We start from the raw sequence: 12837 nt of genomic DNA, 5'->3' as shown, positions 1-12837 counted from the left end.
GGACTAGAGATGTGGTTCAGTTGGCAGAGCGCTTGCAAAAAGCTCAGATGGAGTTCAACTGCCAGCACCACATAGAGATTGGGTGTGCTGGCATACACCTGCAATCCTGTGGACACAGGAGATCAGAAACTCAAGGTCAGCCTTGGCTACACAGTGAAGTAGAGGCCAGCCTGGGCTACATGTGACCCTGTCTGAAAAACAAACAAACAAACAATGGGGTTGTAACAGTGGGATATTAGAATTCAAGATCCTCACGATGTGGCCCCATGCTTTCTTCTCTTCTCAAGCAGTTCAGACCAGAACTTCAGTGCCTAGATGGTCTTCCTGCACTTCTCTGCTTGAATTGGACTTGGCTGTTTTCAGGGTTAAGGGTCTGATTTGAAAGACTACAACTCCTGCAAATAGAAAGGGTAGAGGAGCTCCTGAGTGCAGGTGTTGGACATGCTGTGTGTGAACTAAAGTGGAGATGTGGCACGGAGCTAGTAACAGTGAGAGCTGTCAGCTAAGGTCTGTCACTAATCCACCCACAACCAAGAACTAACTTTGGTACTTTCACCTGCCAGGGACAACCCCTCCCATCCCCCAGAGGGGGCTAAATAATGAGGAGAACTTACTATCCCAGTTGGGCTCGCTGAGTAACCCCACAACACTCTCCAGAACCCAGTTCCTCACATCTTTCAAGACTGTGTGTATGGTTTCATATACTAACTTACTGCTGTTCCCATGTCCTTTGTGTTATACTGTACAAAAAGAAATCATCTAGAGACAAAGAAAAAGCATTTCTCCTTGGATCTCTTTTAAAGAGTAAAAGAAACTTCCTTCCAAGTCTGACAACCATTTATCCTTGAATCCCATTGATACAAATTGAATCATTATGTTCCACATGCTAAGAAAAGTCAGCGTGTGAGCAGTGAAATGAGCATTCATGATTTAGGCCACTCTGGGATCAGGGAGGGCCTGGCCAGGCCTGGAGCACACAGCTTCACAACCCCTGAGTAAAGCTGGTAGCCAGTAAGAGAGGAAGTGTGTTTACACAGATCAACAGCATCTGCCTCTGCTACATGGGTCTGCAAGGAATGCTTAGGTGTATTTTTAAGATCCAAAGCTAATATGCAAATCTTCCCTCTAATCATATGAAAATATCAGCTTTGCAGTGTGTCACCTGGAGACTTAGCATAACAAAGGCAGGGCAATGATGTGTCCTGTTATTTTTAGAACTAGAAATGTTACTTACAAGTGAATAGCCTGGCTGCAAAAGGAATGCAGAAGGAAGAAGACAAAGGGTGAATGAAGTCAGCACTTGGCATGGAACATGTTCTGTATGATGCCGTCAGATCTTAGGAGAGAAGCTTTTAGACCGGAATACCTTCTAGGTTATGTTTGTCTACCAGTGAGCCTCATATCCAACACCCAGAATGTAAAGGGTGTTGGCAAGAAGGTGATACCAGAGAGAAGATTCATGTTGAGATGTCCTCTATAGATGCCCAGGTCCTCATAATGTGGAGAATCCAAGTCAGCCTTGCATTGCTGACTCACAGTCAGGACTGACCCCAGGTATACAGGGGCACAGTCCTGTGTGTGCCTGGCAAAGTGGGGAACACTATGGGGATGGCCGTGCTCCGTGTTGGAAGACAGCGATCGAGCCACATAACCAAACAACCTAGGGCCACTGGGATGCCCTGACGACGGTAACTGTTGTCCTCTTAGCCCTTGAATGCTTTTGACACATTTCCAGGCCACTGAATAAACTGAGACTGACTTCTGGAATGCAAAGCCTCTCTGCGCACCTGATTCTACCGAATCTTGGTCAAGTAGCAAGCCTGTACAAGAGGCAACGCCAGGTCGAGCACTAGGGCAAAAGGACCATGGCGAGGTCACCAGGGAGGGGCAGCTGAAAACACGTGTCCATGTGAGGGGCAATGCAGGCTGGCTGAGACTTGGACTCCGGGCAGCACAGCTTAGCTACCTTTCTGTCAACTGCCTCCATACTTCATGCCCCACCAATATACCCAGATCTCTGAGAGAGTGCCGAGCAGGCTTGAAACTCCCACCTTCAATTTCTTAGAAAGAGAGACCCTAAAAATTTTGCTCACGTAGCACTTTGGAGAATATCATCAAGGGATTCACTGCCCCGTTTATCTATGCCCTCCCTCCAGATACACTCTAGTTTGGGGATTCAAATTGATTGGCAGACAGGCTCCACTGTGCTGCTTCTGAATGAGGACCAAATATAGAGACTGGTGACTCCCCGGGCCTTTCTTGGCATTCTAGCTTTGAGTTTTCAATATTCGCCACCCACTAGCACCAATATCATATTGAGAGGTCTTTGGAATTGCTAAAAAAAAAAAAAAAAAAAAAAAAAAAAAAGTTGAAAAACAATGAACAAAAGATGAGAAAAAACTTAAAGAAAATCAGTGTCAGTTTTTGGAATAGGAATCCCGTGAAACAGAGAATTCACCAGAAGCACACTATTAGGAGATGTTTTGAAGTCTGCGTGTACTGTTGCTCATCTGGGACTGCTTCCATCCACTCTGCATGCATCCCTAAACTCGGATAGTCATGCTGACTCCTTGAGCCCTTACTTCCCACCTATAAAATGGGAAAGACAGTAGTGTAGCTGGAGTTTTCCTGCCTGGCCCACAGTCAGGACAAATCTCTCTCACCCGCCAGTCCCAAGCCGCTCAAACCCAATCAAGTAAACACAGAGACTTATATTGCTTATAAACTGTATGGTCGTGGCAGGCTTCTTGCTAACTGTTCTTACAGCTTAAATTAATCCATTTCTATTAGTCTATACCTTGCCATGTGGCTTGTGGCTTACCGGTACTTTACATCTTCCTTATCCTGATGGCGGCTCGCAGTGTCTCCCCGCCTCAGCCTTCCACTTCCCAGCTCTATTCTCCTCCTTGTCCCGCCTACACTTCCTGCCTGGCCACGGGCCAATCAGTGATTTATTCATTGACCAATCAGCAACACATTTGACATATAGACCATCCCACAGCACAGTAGCTTGTGGTTTATCTACACACCTTGAACATAATTTATTCTTCACTTAAGTATGCTGAGGGGCAATGAGACAGGGCAGGAGAAACTCTCTCTGTGAATGGTACCACATGGGAATTTATCCCAACACCAAAGCAGAAGTTTCCTTGGGCAGTTCCGTGGTCTACCTGGCCTTCCCTCTGTCCACAATACCCACTCCCACAGAAGAGCAGTCTTCACATCAGGAGTCGGCTTGTCCCAGTTCCCTTGCTTCTAACAAGGGGCAGAGTGGGCATAGCTGGGCCGTCTAGGCTGCATCACTTGGCCAGAGCTGTGGAATAACTTCCAATACAGGGTTAGTCTCAGTGTGACTGGGTTTATCCCTCCCTAGCTGTGTTCCTTTGGGCAGGAACATTACTGCCTCTGAGATTTCCTCTTCCTCTTCCTAAAGCTGAAATGGTAGGAGAGGGCTGTGGCAGTGCCTAAGGGCATTGAGGTAGAGTGTACACTGCAATCCTATGTGCCCAGTACACAGCAAGCATTCCATATGTAGCCACAGTAGCGGGGTCACTGAACCATGAGCCTTAGCAATTCCTTTATCAATCAGGTTTGGATACAGGTTGAACATCGTTCATCAAAAAAATCTAAAATCGAAAATGTTCTCAAACTTGACCTATTTTTTTTATAATGGCATGATGGTGTGAGTGGAAAGTTCTCTACCTGGCTACACAAGATAGGTTGTGATCAAAACAGAAGCAATCCAAAACACAGTACACAATTGCCTTCCAGCTATGTGTCCAAAGTTATACATAAATGAATTTCCAGTTTACACTAGGATCCCATCTCAAAGACATCTCACATTGTATGTGCAAATATCCCCAAATTTCAAAACTCCAAAGTCCAAAACACTTCTAGTTTTAGCCATTTCAGATAAAGGATGCTCACCATTGTAATAGTATACATTTTTAGGATAAATAAGCTACATGTACTAGAAAATATTCACTTTCCTCTGCCTTTAAATTGTTTTTGAGAGTGAAGTGGGGGCGGGGTCATGAAGTTGCATAGGTGGGAAGGGGACAGTATCCGGGAGGAGTTAGGAGAGGGGAAAGAATCTTATCAAAATACACTGTATGAAAAAATGCTTTACGTTAAAATAAATAAGCTGGCTATGCACCCAATAAAACAGTGAGCTTTGGTTTCATGGCTCGTAGATGGGGTTCACAGTTGGAGTCTTCCATCTTTTCTCTACCTAAGGCTGAAGTTACCACAGTGTAGCCAAAGCAACCACCAAGTGACAAGTGATGCTCCTGATCCCCAGGATCCAGCCTTCTCAGAGCTACTTCTCTGTGGCTCTGAGGTGGAGAACTCCTAGCGGGGTCCTGGGCGTAGGCTGGGTCCTGGGCGGAGGCTGGGTCCCGGGCGCAGGTCCCACTGAGCTCGCCTCTGCCTTCTCCTGCAGGCTGTAAAGCGGTTCTTGAAACAAGAATGTAAGTGTCACGGCGTGAGTGGTTCCTGTACTCTAAGGACATGCTGGCTGGCCATGGCTGACTTCAGGAAGACAGGCGACTATCTCTGGAGGAAGTACAACGGGGCCATCCAGGTCGTCATGAACCAGGATGGCACTGGCTTCACTGTAGCCAATAAGAGATTTAAGAAGCCAACGAAAAATGACCTCGTGTATTTTGAGAATTCTCCAGACTACTGTATCAGGGACCGAGAGGCAGGTAAGTTACAAGAATTCCTTCAGTGAACAATGCTCTACAATCCAACTGGGCACCTCTGTTTTTCAGCAGGCCATTTGTATAATTGCAGATGCCTGCCTTCAGGTTCCAGGCTTGTGTTCTTTCTAATTCATATTGAAACTGCACAGAAAATTCTCCCAAGCAGCTAGAGAAACAGGTTGATAGTGTGCAGATACTGAAGAAACACAAATTAACAAGAATGTATGTGGCAAAGAGTCAAAATGTGCAGATCAGCAGAATTCTTGCCTGCACGGAATTCTAGTTAGGGGGATGGAGAAACGTTCTGTGCAACTGCCCAGCATTCTTCCTGTGACTCTGAGCGGAGCAGGGGACAGTTTTAACAATCTTCCCCCACGACACATCCCTCCACTGTGGCATGGCCCCAGGACTCGGGAATTTAGCCTCTTCTGAAGCCTGTTCTACTGTACAAGCCCTTGCTCTTTTTAGTAGGTTACAATTGTCAGATACTAAAAAGCAAGAATGAATCCCCACTCCTTTGGCCATAGGTGGGTTGTGTATAGGGAGTGACTGTAAGAGGCACCTCATTTATTAAAACCACGCCCTTCCCTCCCAAACAACACATTCTCTATCTTGTATTTCAAGAATCACTCTTCCAGCCTGGACATAGCAGCTGTCCCCACCTGTCTGCTTTCATAGATACGTGCTTTCCACCTCTCACCCTCAAGGTCAAGATGGGGCTGCAAAGACTGCAAAGATTCTAGAGCAAAATAAGAAGGAGTGAAAAGGCCTCAGTTGACAGGAGGTGATGGGAATTCACAGCCCACTTTGGCTCAAGCCTTTTGCTCACTGGGAGGCAATGGTGTTCACCATCAGAAAAAAATAGCCTTCAATTTAGATTCCGAGTTTGTTTTCCATTCTGAAATCATTGCAAAAGAGCCAGGGAGATAGCGCAGATGCAGCCAGCTGCTAAGGCTAGATCAACTGATAGACAAGATTACCAGGGAGCATCAGGAGAAGCCTGGAGCCCCGTTCTTGCCCTTGAGCTGTTAAAGTTCCTCTGGAGCTCAATGAGTTAGCTGTCTGCAGCCCGTAAGCATGTGTGTACATGTAGCGTGTGAATTCTGACTGCTGAGCACGAGGACCTGATTCTGTGCCCTGCTGCATTCCTGTCATGTTTTGGGACTGCTACCAAGTCATCCTTCTTGTCAGACAACAAGCTAAGTGGAACTGTGGTGAAACCTGATGGTTTGACATAAATCAACCCAGGGGACCCATGTCCTCTTCTGCCCTTAACTATTTGACTCTACACAGGCCGTGGGCCATGGAGTCACTTTAATCAATTTAGGTCCCAAAATAGACACTTGTGTACTGAGCACTGTTGGTCTTGTTGACTCTTTAAGCAGCCCTAAGACATCAGTGCACTATAAATTTTTACCCGAGGAAAAAGGGACACCTTGACGGATGCTCCTAAGCAATCAGCACCAACCAAACTCAGTTTACCGAGTCGGGTGAACAGCTCTGCATATCACTGTCCACATGGGGCAGTTAAGAAAATTGACCGCCCTGTTTCCACATCATGTATGGAAGGAGATGCATGTCTGGCCCCATACTTGGCCTGAGCCTTCAGCCCAAGAGGATGCATCCTCTTCACCTACTTCCTACACATGACTGTGAAAAGACCTTAAGATCAAAATTACTTTTCTCTTTTCTCTTTTTTTTTTCTTTTTCTTTTTCTCCTGTTTATCTGTGTAGTTTTGGTGCCTGCCCTGGCTCTTGCTCTGTAGGCCAGGCTAGCCAGAGATCTGCCTGGCTCTGCCTCCCAAGGGCTGGGATTAAAGACATGTGCCACTACTGCCCAGCAAAATTTCTTATCAGAGCTCAGAAAACCTGCTGCCCAGAAGGCTTTTTCTGCTTATTTGGGTTGAAATAGTTTACATAATTAAGGAAACAGTCATATCCAGTGAGTATTTTCTTCCTCATTGCTATTCAGGAAACTAAAAACCATGCTTCCTTGTCATACAGAGACTTTCTGAATGCACTTCCTGCTTCCCTTTTAAGCTATTGAATTAACTATTCTTATAGACTTCATTCTTCACATTTATATTAGAATGGAATTCTGGTTTGTTTGTTTGTTTGTTTTTAAGTGCTTGTGTGTGTGTGAATTGTATGTGACTGTAGGTACCTACTAGGGGCCAGGAATGTGGGGACCCCTGGCGGTGGGGTTACAGGTGGTGAGTCACCCAGCATGCATGCCAGGGGTCCAAAGCTGGATCTCCTGCAAGAGCAGTAGGGACTATTGAAAGCTGGCAGCCTGAAAGTCGACTTCTTGACCATAAAATCATAGGTATCTATTCAGTGCCCATTGCATCCCAGGGTCTGTCTGCTCTCACCAATTCTCGGCCTCTTGTTTATAGGAGAGGAAACTGAAGCTCTAGGGGGTAAGAATCTTGCAGGACTCCCTGTCTGTCCTTCCCATCATTTTGCTCTACCTCTCGTTGTCCTAATCAGAAGGGCACACAGTTGAAAGACTGGCTTTCATTGTAAGCTATATAATCTGACCTTTTATTTCTATGTGTTCTTAGAAATATTTTAACTCATCTAATTTAAAAATAGGTGAATATTTTGGTTCTTGGGTGATATTGATCAAATAGGAGCCATCCTGATTATCTTAAGTATCCAGTTCCAATATAGTAGATCCTATTTCCAATATGTTTACCGGATTATTTGTAGTTTTCTGAACTATATAGAAATGATACCCTTTGTGGCCATGCCAAAGAACATGCCAAAGTCATCCATGTGACCTGAAAATGTTTCTTTTCTAATTGTGATAACTACACATGATTATTTTCATAAAAAATATGGTTCAGAATGTTTTATATCACATTAGGCTAAAGTTCAGCTTGTTAGAAGAATATTTTTGATTGTGAATATTTAGAATATTATGCAAACAGTCACAGGGGTGAAATACAGAGAGCTTCGCTTCAACCACACACTGGCAGGGGTCTTGCCAATTGTCCTGTGACTATTGGCCATCTTCCAATGAGGGTCTCCCTGACTGGGATAAGTTCCTGTGGTGTATGCTTTACTAAGCTGGTCCACACCACACTCAAAGTTTCTGGGTATTCAGTCTTCCGGAGCAGCCCCCAGCCTCTGTGGAGACAGAGAGATGTGAAGGATAGTTCTGAAACCCGTGAGAATGGAGGCTTCCTGCATCTAACTCACAGTGGGTGCCGGAGCCTTCCTCTGGGTGAAAGTAAGGTATCAGGTCTTTCAGTATCCAGGAGGGAAGCTGCCAGGATGAGTCTGTAACAGAGTGAACACACACTCTGCTAGAATAATCTTACCTTAGGAAAGATCTGCTTTCTGATGTTTAAAACTCTCATGTGTTTAAAACAGATTATCATTAAAACTTTTTTTTTTATTAAAAATGGGCTAGACAAGCTCCAGGATAGACCAAAACTTTGTAGCAACATTTAAATCAACATACACATTGCTCTTCTTTCTTAGTGGTTTTGTTTACTTTATTAAAATTCATACTCATGCTCCCTATGTTTCATCTTCCATCCCTGAATGGTTGATTTGAAGCAATGAACACTTAATATTCAATTTACTGGGCACCTTTTCTTGGAGGGCATTAGGAGATCAAGAGTGTCTCTCAGGTAGGTTATCGGTGTGTATGTGGTGTTTGAACTAATTGGCTATGCTCCTACTGTTCCCACTGCATCCTGTTCAGAATGACAGTGCCCAGCAGTGAGCTGAGGGGTTTTATCAACTGTGTTTATGCAGTGGATACATCTACATGTCCACTTCACTATTCTCCAGAGTGGGGGTCTCCTCAGAGACCTGCTGGATCAGAATCATGGGATCCCCATCCTTTTCAAGCTTCACAATAGTTTGGAAAATCAATGATTTGGTTGTTCATGGTCCTGGTTTACCCCTATTATCAGAGAAGAAGAAATCCAAAGACTCTTTGTTCTTAGCAACTCTGGTCCTTAGAAAGGGTGAAAAGTGTTCTTTGCAGAGCTCTGAAGAGACATCACTCAAAAAACGTCCCCTGCCCTGGCTCATGTAGCAGAAGGTTTTTTTGTTTTGTTTTGTTTTGTTTTGTTTTGTTTTGTTTTGTTCTGTTTTGTTTTGTTTTGTTTTGTTTTGTTTTTAACATGTATGCCCAAGATCTCCAGAAACTCTACTGCAAGTAATTCGTTTAAATGGTTTCAGCCACTAAGACTCCTGCTGGAATTAGTTTAACATCTTGGTTATCAAGTCACTCCTCCAAGGAAGCCCTGACACAAGGATGCGAGGATGAGTGAATTTGATGGAAGCTCACAGAGTGGAGAGCCTGAGTGTTTCTGGGGAGAACAGATCTCCCTCAGTAGGGATGGCGGGAGCACAGTGAGGCCCTGATGGGTCAGATCTGTTCTGCATCCCTTCCGTGTACATAGCCAAACTCTTGGCAGCTGTCCCCTCCTTTACACATCAAGAAAACGGAATCCCAAAGTTTTGTACTTGGTCCAAGATTTCATGGGCTGGAACTAGTTAACAGAATAAAAGGCATAGATAAAAATCAGAACAAAAATCCATACTTTTCTCACTATACTATTTCCCTCCTATCTGGATCCCTGGAAAGTGTGTGTGTGGTGGGGTCTTCTGTAATAAAGATTCAGTATGAAGATATGGGACTTTAATGGGGGGTTCCCACAAAGCTGGGAGCTCAAAACTGATCAGAATTAAACAGCCACATTGAAATTATATTCAAACCCTTTTCAATTAGAAGCTCTCCAAGACTTTTTCCTTTTCTTTTTCTTTTCTCTTATCGAGTGTGCACGTGTGAATGTGTACATTCCCGTGCCTGCAAACGCGGAGGCCAGAGAGGATATTGTCTTCCTCTATCATTTTCTGCCTTATTCCCATTAGGCAGGATCTCTTACTGAACCTAATGCTTGCCATTTTGGCTAAACTGACTGGCCAGAAAGCTCCCAGGACCCACCCATCTCTGCCTCTCAACACCAGGGTTACAGGCATAACAAGCCATGCCTGACTTTTTATTGGAATCCTGGAGATTTGAACTCAGCTTCTCATGCATCTCCCTAGATCACCACTTCAGATTTTTAAGGGAATATTTTTAATTGTTCCTAATAAATCGTAGGAAAAAAATGCTTGATGACGAAAGTGTGGAAACAATAACCAAACATGTCCCCTTATTCTTTAGCTGAAGAAAGCAAATGTTTTCTGTTGATCAACTATAAATACCTCATTTGCAGCTCAGATTTGCAGAGTACTAGGAACTGTGTGAGGTTGGGCATGTGATGTTTTGCAGGTCAAATTAGAGAACACATCTTAGAGAGGACTTTCTAAGATGAGCACTCTGGTGGCTCTGGAGTTATCTAGTCCGGTGATTGCCCCCAGGCATCTGTAAATCAAAGCAACCCTTCAGTTAGAGATAGGTACATCTGTAAGGAAGGAATGCTGCCCTCCCCTGCAGAGGAGGTGTCTGCACCTAATCACAGACCACTTTCACCGGGTATGATGTAAAACCCTGACCCAGGCCAGAGGTCATCCCCAGGTCTCCTCTCTAACCAGAGGGAACAAGCAAGCCTCCACCTCTTCTCCAGTCAAGTTCAAAAACAAATGGAGCTCTTGTGTAACATACTGTCCATTGGAAACTCAAAACCTGACGGGCGGCTGTTCCTGGTGTCAGCATTTTTGCATTCCTATGGAAACTATTTGGCAAAGTGTCCCTTGAAGCCCATGGTAACCCAGTTCCTAAAATCATAGTATACAGAGACTGGCGTTCTGGATAAGTCTTGCACTGTGGCCTGGCTTGCAGATACGCATGAACACTGACTATATCCTGGGATGGGATTAAAAACAAGGAAATGAGATTTTAACCAGTGGGTAAACTCTGCTTAAATATTAATATGTGCAACTAATACCAGGACATTTTAAGTCCTTCATTTCTTTACTGAACCAATATTGAGATTGTTCTATATGCCAGAGACATAAACGCTGGCAATGCAAAGACCAGGAAGGCAGAGTTGGTTGGTCCTTGGCCTCAAGGCTACACCTACCATGTGGTCTTTACAGGTAACCCCAGCAGCAGGCAGGCAACATTACAGTTTAGGCGACAGGGAACCTTCAATCTGAGACAGGTGAGAAACGTGTCTGGGGCCTTGCCCTTGTTCCATTGCTCTGGACACGCATTTCCTGTATATTTATTACTTTGACAACATAAAGAAGTCACTCATCTCTTTGTGCTCTGAGACTTACAGAAATTAATGAATTAGTATCTAAAGAGCGCAAGAAGAGCCAAACCAGGATTGTATGGAGAAGATTTTAATGGGGCTTCTAAACAATCATTTACAGAGAAAATCATTAATGCTGTACAATTAATAGTAATTGCAATCTAGTAAACTACCGTTTAAAATGTGTAAGTGATATATAATATATATATATATATATATATATATATATATATATTAATCTTTTCCACCTCAAAACCCTCAATTGTCTTGGTTTGACTCTTGCTTCTCATCCTGCTCTGTTAGCTCATCTTAACCCATTTCAGGGGCTGCTTTAGCTCCTTCTACTTTGTAGTCTTGTGGATTTTTTTTTTCAGAGTTTCCTCAGGACCCTCACTTCTCTTTCTGTACTTTCTTCCTGGTCTGATCTCTATTCTTCCAGCTTTAAATATTTCTATCTATATGTACTTTTGTTCTCTTGCTTTATCCTGTATTTAATTCCCCACCTGATAGACTCATTTAGATCTCTCATAATAGACTGATGGGCTTCATTCAAAGTTGAATTCCTGGTTTGTCCCACTCTCAAAGCTTGTTTTCCTCTAAGGAAAACGGATCTACCATCGGCTGTGGTGGCCAGGCCATCAACATGCAAGCCAATTGTAATACTCCCTTCTGTCTTGCCTGGATCACCCACATCAGGACCTCTGCAATCTATACAGGACCTTTCTGCTCCTCTGTGTTCATTGCCATTCCAGAGGCCCAAGCAGAGCTCAGTTTCTCCATTTATAGGATGTGTCAGTGTTTAATTGTTAGTTACCTCTTCACCCCACTGGGCTTCACTGGGACTCCCATGTACCCCAATACCCAGCATATGCATGTGGTGAATTGAGTTAATTGTTCATTCACTAGCTGAATTATATAGCTTTACTGCTTAAAGGTAGCTTGGTTTCCTTGCAGAGAATTAAGAAGCATGTTTTTGTTTGTTTGCTTGTTTGTTTGTTTGCTTGTTTTTATCACTGATTATAGTGCTCAACCTATAAAAATTCCCACTTAAGCTTGAGTGTTAAATGAAACTTTTACATTAGAAGACATTTACCAAGATTCATGATGATGTTATGTGGCTTGTTAGCCTTTCCCTGGATGGGATAAAAGATGTCAAATAAATACAACAATCAGAATGAATGCAAAACTTGGTAAACAAAGTTCAAAAGTCGTTTTGTATATCCAATTCTTTGACATCATTTGAACCACTAACAACAAATTAATCACCAAATAGGTGAGTGGCTTTTCTTGGGGCAGGGGGGTGGATAACAAAGCTCATTTCCAACTGCTCTATTAATGCTTGCAGACAAAGAGAATTTTTAAAAGTACATTAAAATTATGAACTTGATTATTTCTTTTTAGCTTTCTTATTGAAATCCACTTTACAATAGGATACCTCTTCTTCCCACTTATGTAAATTCCACATTATTAGGGAGCAGCCAATATTAGAGAGAGCCCTGCCTTATGGAATAGGCATCTTGGGGACTACAAGTTGTTCTCTACTGCTATTTATACTGATTAGGAAGCCATGAAGAAATTTACTTCTCTGTTTCTCTAAATATGTGCTTCACCATGTAATTTCTATGGTTCTTATGACTTGAGAACTGAATACATTATTCATTTTACTCTGCTTGTAGTACAGATCCTTAGCCTGCTGCCACAAACTCACTTTATCAATATGAATTTCTTCCATTTCAGTATAAGCCATGCTCTGATATCGTAGCACACATATGTAATCTCACCATTCTCAGAGAGTTCCAAGTCAGCCTGGGCAACATATAAGACCATACCATCAAAATAGTAATAATAATCCTAACAAAATGCATACAATTTAAAAAAGAAGAATGTGCCACATTTCTGGCATGTACTCT

General features: G+C 43.3%; 1 protein-coding gene across 1 annotated transcript in view; it reads left to right on the top strand.

The window, feature by feature from the left end:
- The window catches only part of Wnt2 (Wnt family member 2), a 41267-nt gene that overhangs the window by 19774 nt on the left and 8656 nt on the right, over window positions 1-12837 (top strand). The window contains exon 4 of the mRNA XM_052721279.1: window positions 4442-4706. Within this exon, the coding sequence (XP_052577239.1) occupies window positions 4442-4706 (265 nt within the window). The remainder of the gene's footprint in view (window positions 1-4441; window positions 4707-12837) is intronic.

Source organism: Peromyscus californicus, unplaced genomic scaffold, assembly GCF_007827085.1.
Source record: "Peromyscus californicus insignis strain IS unplaced genomic scaffold, ASM782708v3 Scaffold_6__1_contigs__length_162567912, whole genome shotgun sequence".
Taxonomy (NCBI): Eukaryota; Metazoa; Chordata; class Mammalia; order Rodentia; family Cricetidae; genus Peromyscus; species Peromyscus californicus.
Note: the sequence above shows the minus strand (reverse complement) of the source record. Positions and strands in the feature narration are given on the sequence as shown.